At 36.0% G+C, this 10,557-nt stretch overlaps 2 protein-coding genes across 2 annotated transcripts; one reads left to right on the top strand and one right to left on the bottom strand.

The window, feature by feature from the left end:
- On the top strand, positions 1-2,747 carry LOC107270644 (ruvB-like 2). The gene is made up of 7 exons (XM_015745835.2): positions 1-125; positions 742-855; positions 932-1,366; positions 1,443-1,875; positions 1,954-2,222; positions 2,307-2,412; positions 2,508-2,747. Exons 1-7 carry the CDS (start codon positions 120-122, stop codon positions 2,531-2,533), a joined length of 1,389 nt encoding a protein of 462 aa, XP_015601321.1. The 5' UTR covers positions 1-119; the 3' UTR covers positions 2,534-2,747.
- On the bottom strand, positions 2,717-6,598 carry LOC107270650. The gene is made up of 3 exons (XM_015745844.2): positions 6,028-6,598; positions 3,864-3,995; positions 2,717-3,656 (listed from the first exon to the last, which is right to left on the bottom strand). The coding sequence occupies exons 1-3, from the start codon at positions 6,131-6,133 to the stop codon at positions 3,628-3,630; spliced, it is 267 nt and encodes an 88-aa protein (XP_015601330.1). The 5' UTR covers positions 6,134-6,598; the 3' UTR covers positions 2,717-3,627.
- Positions 6,599-10,557: the final 3,959 nt, after the last annotated feature.

The raw sequence follows: 10,557 nt of genomic DNA, 5'->3' as shown, positions 1-10,557 counted from the left end.
TACCGGAGAAAAGTGAAATTACTTTTCCTCTGCCAAATGTTAACACGGGACCTACGCTTCCATATAATATATATTCTCTGGTGTCGTAGATACATAAGTGCGGTTAAATTTGGTGAAACATGGCGGTAAATATGGACTTATTTTTTAACTTTATCTATAATATTGGTACTCATTTAGACATCAAGTTTCGTTAGTATTCTTTTATCTGATATTATTTTATCTTTTAGCGTGTAATGTTTTAATGAAATGTTTGTTTTATTGATGCTTTTTATGGAGCGCTGGTTTTAGATAACCTGTAATGCTGGAAACTCATGCTTTCAAAAGCATGTCATTTGAATTAGATATTAGAGACAGTAAAGATTTTAAATATTAAAAATTATATAATTTCCATTTTTAGCTTTAGGCACTTTCCAGATTGTGTCAATAGTAGTTGGCATAGTAACGTAGTCTCATTGATTAAACATAGTAATAGCCAGCTATGACTTTAACAAAGTAATTATGCTTGTTTTTTCTGACAAGAAGACAAGATAACTATTATAGAATTAGGTAAAACTACATTACGAGTCCTTTTTGAAGAGCTTCATCTAAAAAAAACTAAACAATCCACAGTCAGCTTCGAGATGAAGTCGTATTCTGCAGTTTAGTCTAGAATTATATTTATGTAATTCTAAATGTCCAATCAGAATAATTATACAATAATTATACTTATTCGTTTGTTTTTATGAAAACTATTTTTTGTAGTCAGCAGCAGCAGCAAAGGTGCAGGAAGTTCGAGAAATCACTAGAATTGAGCGCATCGGTGCTCATTCTCACATCAGAGGTTTAGGATTGGATGACAGCTTAGAACCACGAAATGTATATATTAAAAACAGTCTTGTAATTTAGAGTTCTAATAAACCTCATGAATCTATTAACGTTTTTATACCTCTAGGTGTCTCAAGGAATGGTTGGCCAACTTATGGCAAGACGTGCCACTGGTGTTGTCCTGGAAATGATTAAAGATGGCAAAATAGCAGGTCGTGCAGTTTTATTAGCTGGTCAGCCAGGTACTGGTAAAACTGCTATTGCCATGGGATTAGCTCAAGCTCTTGGTTTAGATACCCCTTTCACATCTATGGCTGGCTCTGAAATTTACTCATTAGAAATGAGCAAAACAGAAGCTTTAACTCAAGCCATAAGAAAATCAATTGGAGTTAGAATTAAGGAAGAAACAGAAATTATTGAAGGTGAAGTCGTGGAAATTCAGGTCGATAGGCCTGCAACTGGGGTTGGTGCTAAAGTAGGAAAACTTACATTAAAAACTACTGAAATGGAAACCATTTATGATTTGGGGAATAAGATGATTGACAGTTTAATGAAGGAGAAGGTATAATAGCATTACTTCAAATTCGCGTAAACAATAACTCTTACGGTTGAGCTTATTCGACCAATTTTTTGTTCAGGTTCAAGCTGGTGACGTTATTACCATCGATAAAGCAACTGGCAAAATAAATAGACTGGGTCGTTCATTTACACGAGCTCGTGATTATGATGCAACTGGTTCGCAAACACGATTTGTGCAATGTCCAGAAGGAGAACTACAAAAACGCAAAGAAGTTGTGCATACCGTCACTCTACACGAAGTTGATGTTATAAACAGTAGAACCCACGGATTTTTGGCTCTATTTTCTGGCGACACTGGTGAAATAAAGTCAGAAGTTCGCGATCAAATAAACGCGAAAGTTGCTGAATGGCGGGAGGAAGGAAAAGCTGAAATTGTACCGGGTGTTCTCTTTATTGACGAAGTGCACATGCTGGATATAGAATGTTTCTCATTCCTGAATCGTGCATTAGAAAATGAAATGGCTCCTGTAGTGATTATGGCAACAAACAGGGGTAGGTCTCTGATTCCTCACCGTATTTTTATTATTTATTATTATTGTTTGTTCTCACAATTATTATTTTATATCGTAGGTATTACGCGCATTAGAGGCACGAATTACAAGAGTCCCCATGGTATACCGATCGATTTATTGGATCGTATGATAATAGTTCCAACTACTCCTTATCAAGAGAAAGAGTTGAAGGAAATTTTAAAAATTAGATGCGAGGAGGAGGATTGCGAAATGGCGGATGATGCCTTAACTGTACTTACGAGGATTGCGTTGGAAACCTCTTTAAGATACGCTATTCAACTAATCACTACTGCTTCCCTCGTTAGTCGAAAGAGGAAAAGTACAGAGGTCAGTACTAAGTTCTTGAGATGAGCTTAATACAAGTGTATGTACTCTAGTCTGGTCTTTTTAATAACTTGATTTTAATTATAGGTCAATATCGAGGATGTGAAACGTGTCTATTCTTTATTCCTGGATGAGAACAGGTCTTCACAGTTTTTGAAAGAGTATCAAGAGGATTTTATGTTTAACGAATTGCGTGAGTATTATTAACTTATTTTCTTAATTACTTTTCTGCTGTTACATTGCAAAGCAATCAAAACACTTATTTTTATATAATGTTATTTTTTGCAGCTGAACAAGCCATGGACGTCTCTTAATTATTAAATTGACAGAATTTGTTTATTAAGATTGGAATCACTACTGCGATATCTAATCTACGTTTCATTGCGTACCTTTCTGTTGTACTAAGTATTATCTCGTACAAGATTTCGTTGTAATTAATTATAAATAATTGTAAGTCAGAACGTTCTATGGTTTTATATTAGAAATAACTCTGTCAGTTTATTACAAAATAAAAAAATATAAAATATATTTCTTCTCTATAAAGCAGTTATTACAGATTAATGTAAGTATGAAGTTCTGATCAAATATTTATCTTACTTATAAGATATACAGAATACAAAATATCAATCAAATAATTATTAACATTTTGAGGTCATATTCGATACTGTTGTCTTATAATATATTCGATGCACTTTTTATACAGGTTATTTAAGACTATTGAACCACCTTCAGATGGTTCTGTCCATTTGATTTCTATTAATTCCCATAGTAGAACCATGTTCAGGTGGTTTAACACTCCTGAATAGCCATGTACATTATTCTTGTTATGGACAAATCGGCACGGACATAAATTAGTTTTTGGTGTGAAGCTTCTAGCTATGCTCAACCTAGATAATGTTAAAAAAATAGAAAGAAATAGATTTCATATGCTGATACAAGAAATCATTCTATTAAGAAAATTAAAATGCAAAGTATGAAAACAACAATACTAAATAGTTTTTGATTAATTGCTGTAAGTTGATATAATTTAAAAATAGACTGGTACTAAATTACCTATGTTACACATTACGCTTATAATTATAATATTAAGGGTAAGTAAATGTATTATTGTTGTTCAATGAAACTTTATGCTTTATGTTCAGTTAAAAATTAAAAAGCGCCTCTTGGATCCATTGAATGATCATTCTTAATTCGAACAAAGAGCCACGTTAAACAAACGAATCGTGACAGCAATTAATATGATGTCCACTTCTTACAAAACTTGGTCCATTGTATTGCCCAGCTATTACCAACCGTTATTACGCTCACATACTCATCCTACTATGGTGTAAAGACATAAATCACCGTGTGATTCGAACGGGGTCAAGCAGAATGTTCCACGAGTCCGTAACTTGTATCTTCAATCATTTTAAGCTTTTTTCTCTTGATTTTTCTTGGCTGAAATGTCGTGCAACAATAATATATCTGAGTTTTTATATGCTCAAATAAAAATGTTCACCAAGAAAATAGAAGACAATAAAACTGACACCTCTCAAGCTACAGGGCTTAGCATTGATATTCCTGTACTTGAGAGAAAAAAGCTTTTTCAATATTTTGCAAAATTCATTTTCTCATAGTATTAAAACATTTTCTTGCGCCCCTTACCTGTAATTAGCTTAACCACGCCATCCGGTTTGAAGGATGATTGTGTCTTCTTATCTTTCGGTACAAAACCGAAACCATATCCAACCTTGTAAACCGGTAATGGGATAACAGTTGACGAAACTGGCACCATTACTGCAAAAAAAATGATACCATTCATTACAATTACAAGTATGGTAAGCCCATGGTCGTACCATAAGAGGTTAAAGTCAAAACGGCCTTTCACATTATATGAAAGATCTGTCACTGTAATTGATAATATTCACTGTTATGAATCCCATACAAAATAATTGTCTTTGCTTCATTAACGAGTACTCGTTATCTAGATACAAGGCTACAACAGCCTATACTCGTCACCCTACTAGTACTAAATAGCTTGTTTAATTACAAGCCCGACAAGCAGAATTCGATTATATCAGAAAGCGTCATTGGATGTTCCATTTTCACCTGTAATTCAGAATGTCACATTTTAACTGAACAAATTCCTCGCATTGTTCCTTATTATTAAATCGTTTGTCAACATCGCATTGTAAAAAATTAAAAGTGCCACGCCCATGCAATACCCAAAATTTCATAAAGACTCCATCATTTCGCTATTGCTGGCGCTCAATTTGTATTTGAAAAGTGCAAAACTTTTCAAAAGAAAATCGTAACCTTGCGTAAAACAGTAAAAGTAAACTAAATTTTTGAAAAGTCAGTACGCCTTAAAACCGAAAGTAAGACTTCCACAAAATTTCCTTCAAGTATATATTTTACCTCAGAACATAAATATATGAATATTATATGTATATATTCTTATAAGGAGGCACACCATCAGCATATATACTCTCCTGCTATCTTACCTTGCTATAATCGAAACCCACGCGTACTGACGTCATCGTCCCGTTATTCCCACCTGTCATCATTCCCTATGCAAATTCAATTTTTGAATTTTCTCGAATACCCGAATGCCTCGCTCTTAACCAGAGTATCATGTTAAAACGTTATAAAAAAAGCAAACGGATAAACTATTACTTCCACGCCGGAATCTCGTTTTTTAAGAGTCATAAAAAATTATTACAGCGTCATACATACAAAAAAGTGGCGATGATATTCGCGCCTTGAATTTTCATATAAAAATATAGTTTAACCTCAAATGTATGCGATTAAAGTTTTTCGCAGAAAATATCTGCTTCACGTTATTCTTTATGGCGAACAATCGTCCTTAGGTAAAAAGAAAGAGAGAGAGAGAGAGCAGTTTCACGTACTAATTACAATCGTCAATTAAAGAGAAAGTTTTTGGAACTCACTTGGTCATGCAGCTACGAAACCGACCAAGACCCCATTCATATACATATGTACGCTGCACTACCAGTTATACGTGTATATCAGTACTTTCGATTTTTTTTTACATAAGTACATTGACATTCCATACAATTCTAGAAGTACTTCTATATCTGACATTGCGTAGCGAATGCGCAAGTGTGATTTGCGGTTGAATAAATATTTTGTTTAATGGAAAAACTTTGGCGAAAATTAATCATACCCTGTTTACAAATCTAATTATTTTGATATTGTCGATATACGTTTATAAATCTTGTTATCGTTATCGTAAGATCCATTATTAAAATTTCTGCAAAATTATACAGATTCCTATAACAACTCGTTCGCGTGTTTCATTAAACGTTTTCACAATGCGGTCGTAAAGGTGTCCATTGTTCGTTAAATTCCCTATTTCATCGTTGGATCGGATATCCTAGAAAGTCTAGAACACGCAGAGAAAGCAGACCACGTATTTGTAGAACGGCAACGCTCAAATCAAATTTTCTTAATATTGTTTTTGTAAAAAAATAACTGAATCATTCGAAATGGATTAATTACTATTTAGAATTACAATTGCATATTTATGATCAATATTGACTAGCATATATTAAAAGAATGTTAACGCTTATAATTGTTTAAATAACATTTTCAATCGTCACAATATAATATTTACTAAGTATGTCTCCACTATCCACAACTCGTACGAATTATCGTATAAAAATAAATAAAGCATCTTACGTATAATAAAACAATAAATAACGTAACAAAATGGATAAACAAAGTTGCATTGAATTTAAGAAAAATTGTATCGCGCTCAATAAATAAATTTGGAAAAAATAATAAATAAAAGATAAAAAACACTTACCAGGCTCGAAAATATTATCCTCGTTTCGCTTGTAAATCGTAGGTTTGGCGAGAGAACCTACAACAGCACACAACAGCACCAACAGCCAAAAGACTTTGACAAACATTTTGCTGTCCTCCGTGTCGTTTTCTCGATTTAAAGTGAAACCAAACGAAAACACGAGTGGTAAACTTAACGTCTCGCTACGAGCTATAATTCCGCGGCGAAGTTTCGGGCCGCACTAACGACTCTCCGTATCATTGGTCGGAGAGAAAACATTTGCTACGAGTGGGGAAAGTTGAATAATTTAATTTCGCACGATCCGACGAGTTTACTGTCGATATTCAAGTTCCTTCCTTCCCTTATGACTACATCCTCCAACGAGGAGATGTACCAATATCCAAGGTTTCCACTTGGATGCCGACTCTGGATCGATGACTAAATAATCTAGAGAGTGGACAACATATACCAACAAACTATACGATTAGCATAGCTTATAATAGTAGAGTGTACACTAGTTCCTTTTTCTAGTAATTTTATTAGTTGAACTTTGAGACTCAAGTTTTTCCACTCGTGCACTGGTATGAGGAATATATTTTCCAAGTAACTTGTAAATTATATATGTATATATACTATATAATTATGCCGAGGTAAGGAATTGAAATTGAGAAAATTACGGGTAATTGGTTTTTTATAAATGCATCTTTTCAGACTTCAGTTTTTATATGTTTCAAACACTCACGAATCCACTTAAGCTTTTTAAATATCATTTTTGTTTTATACCTTTTGTAATGGTTAACAGGACCGATCTGCTGGCCTATGCTTGGCTTTGCACGATGACGAATTCCTTGCTCGACCAATTCAGAGGTGTTTGCGACTGGTGATCGCTCTCGAGGTCGCAAATACGTATTCCTAGATGCCGTAAGCGAAATAGGAACGCACTCAGGAACGCCCACGTTCTCAGAAGTATGTACATACCGATATAGTACAGATAGATAATTCTACGAGATGGTAAGGAAAAGGTATGAGTAAGGTGCTTCGATCTTTAAAGGAGAGTCAAGGATTTATTAATCATACTCGATCTGCTACGTAACACGTCATTCGATCAAGTGGGAATGAGATCGGAATTTTTTAGGATATATGTAAATGACTTTTGATCTCTCTATCTGAACTTTCGCTGAAAGAAATTTCAGTGGTAAGTAAAACGGGTTGATTTTTGCTAAAATTATTTTCTATTTGCTAAACATCGATGATACTTTCATGTAGCTATATATAATTATTTTATTACATTTTTTATGCATTTATCGCGTTAATCAATTTTAGGCAAACCTGTAAGGATAGTCAAAATTGAAATTGTCCAATACTAGATTTTCATTTTCATGATTCCTATCGTTCAGTCCTATAGTCCTCAGGTTAAACTGGGAATATTTGCTATGGAAATCCAGACGAGCAAAGCAGCTCTGAACAATTAACTCTGTACAAGATGATACCACGATATAATCCTTCTACGTCTCCCGGGACAAATCCCAGCTAGATATCCTACTCGGGGAAACAATTGAAAATAGCAAGGACTAACTGGTGCCTGATATCTTTGAAGGAAAACCGAATGGTTGTGTAAAGGAGGTAGAAAAAATAATAAAGAAAAAAAGGCGCAAGATCCCAATCGACGTAAAGCAAGTAGCTAATTATAAATGTTCAAGAACCGTGACAGCCAGGGCGTCGGTGTCTAACAATGGAACTGGGCTAAAAAGTGAAAGGATCCAGATTAGAAGGAACGCGGTGAAGGCATATTTGCGAAAACAAACAATCCACCCAAGGCAATTGAATAAGGAAGTAACACGTTCCAAATAATAACGGCAAATTTGCTAAGGGACTGGCGTTTGGTAATTCCAAAAATTCTCTCCTTTTAAGAAACGACTCTTCGCATAGTTATACGACGTGCATTCAAAGTATCGCGTCCCTTGGCGTTCTCTCCTTGTTCACCCTTTTTTTCTCGTTAATTACACCGCCCCTTCATTCTTCCCCATTTCCTCGTTTTCTAACGCAGCGACGCGGGGCTGATTTTCTCTCTGTTATTCCCCCTTTTTCTTACTTGTGACATGCAACTTAATAATTCTCTCTGAATAGACGCTTAAAACGCACTGGTAGCGATTGTTATTTATAAGTTGCATTTAATTGCAAGATATTTATAATTTCCGATAATGTCTTAAAGCTTAAGACTAGTTTACCATACTAATCGATATTCGAGACAAGGAATTTTTTACGGAAGGAAATTAGACGCGCTTCCGTCGGTAAAACAGTTTATGTTAATTCTCTATGATAACCTGAACTGCTGCAGATTTACGTAAACTCTACACCGTATTAAAATCAAGTAAGCAGAATAAGTGTAGCTAAAGTCTTTTCTCCTAATGGCCCCTTCGTTATTCAGTAATTACGATAACGAGTTTAATTAATTACATTGAAAGTGTGTACCTCTCGTTCTTTCATACGATGAGACTGCAATAGAGTTAGCATTAACATTCTTTGCTCTTGCATTTGTAACGTGACTCGTTGCAGTAATTATCATAATTACTGGACCGTTAACTCGATCAAAAGTCCGTGTTTAACAGCACCTAATCACCTTTCGAATCTGCTTTCAAATAATGGTCCTCAAATAATGCATCACGTTATACATATTACCCACAAGCTCTAGGCGTAGGTACGTACATGAATACACTTATCAATGTCCGAAAATTCGCCTAAGGAGAATATAATCGATCATTCCGTGACGTATATAATTACGTAAACGTTATTCATTGCAGACACAGCATCGGAGACATCTGCCATCCACGGAATCTCACCCAGGCATTCTCATCACTGCCTCCATTGAATACCAAAAACAGGTCTTAAAAGACATGACATGAAATATGAAAAAATATGACGTAGAAAATTTTCGCAAGAACTCCGACAATGATTATCTAAGTCTTCGTCAGTTCGGTATCGTACAACTCGTAGAATTGAACTGCCTCTTATGCAGATTCAATATAGCTCCTCATTGGCATTTGTCCATTTGCAAGACGCCACAACGACGTACGTAAGCTCCGAAACTCGTTGCAACTGCAATTCGGTAACCGGCGAATGAAATGCACTTGCAAATATTCTACGTTGAGTGCTTCTACAAAAGTACAAAAGCAATTTTGAATAAACTCGTGCTGTTTTGAAATTCTCCGTAAAAATTACCTTAACGTTACGAATGGTTCTCAGTCTCATCCAGGACGTGGGAATATACTCTAAAGAAAACTTTGAAGATCTCCTGGGCATTCGGTATTCTTTCATTGACAATATCTAAATGCAGCTTCGGTTCCAAATTCCATTCGATTCCTAATCAATTTTCCGATATCCGATAAATCTTTGGTACAAAGGGATCAGAAGGTAAGTTAAATGTACATCGGGAGAGGCAGTTGGGAATTCAACAAATAAGGTTGTCGCTACTTCCTGGGGAGTCCTGATCTAAAGTTATGCCGTTCGCCCTCGGTCTTGGTCTCATCACGTCCTGCAGGGGTGGCTTGGCCGGTGCAATGGTCCGTGAAGCAGTGACGTCATACACTCAGAAAATGTTCAACTCGGCGAAAATAAAGGGGTCGCCGTCTAAAGGTGGATCTATAGGTGTAGCAGTGGTGGTAGAAGTAGATGGTCGCGATAACGCTAATTTATCGCGGAGGGCGACACATAAACCTTTATCGCTACGATCAAACCTCGATCCGACCTAAAATGAAGAGAAATATATATCCCTGGACAGTTGCGATGAATTGCCAAAATGAGGGAGCCTTTTCATTATTCTCAAAAGGCCACAGAAAATGTATTATTGTTGAATTCGTAAAAATTTCAAATACAGCACAAAGTATGATTTTAATAAATTATACGATCTGCACGTTTCCCCGATGTCGAGGGTAGTTAATTAGAATATAATAATAAGAAGGAACAATCAGTTATTATTCTATGTGCGTCTTCGTATTTTACACGAGAATGCACTTTACCACGAACAATACGGAATGCCATGACTAAGCCCCGCTTCCGGTTCTAAATAGAAATTCAGCTTCCATCCCTATCCATCGCATATCCTTGACAAATAATCGAATGCCGCAGCTATTCTATCGCACCCCAATCCTCAAACCCCACATAGACTAGGCGCAGTCTTACCACGTTAATTGCAAGTACTTCCCTAAGGGTACCGCAACTACGCTGGTTAACGGATGCAGACTGACTCCGCGCACCCTTTTTCCCTTTTCATGCTCACTCACGTACATACGGCATACCTTCTCTCTCCTTCGTTGACGGTGGTTAAAATATTAGTATTTCCCAAGGGTCCATTGCGACAGGGAACGAATCCCGTAAAGAACAGCCCTTAGCGTGGTATGAACCATGTTGGAATCGTGATTGAACCGGAAGTCTCCCTATTTTTCGAAATCACCAGCAGCTCGCTTGAAATAGTCCTGAGGGACTCTGGGAGCTAGTGCTTGACGGTACCTTGAATCACTTCTTCAAGAGGAAACGAAGTCGTTGAAGCCCTCT

This window comes from Cephus cinctus, unplaced genomic scaffold (assembly GCF_000341935.2).
Source record: "Cephus cinctus unplaced genomic scaffold, Ccin1 Ccin1_scaffold0080, whole genome shotgun sequence".
In the NCBI taxonomy this organism is placed as follows: Eukaryota; Metazoa; Arthropoda; class Insecta; order Hymenoptera; family Cephidae; genus Cephus; species Cephus cinctus.
The sequence above is the reverse complement of the archived record's forward strand: the minus strand, read 5'-3'. Positions and strand labels throughout refer to the sequence as shown.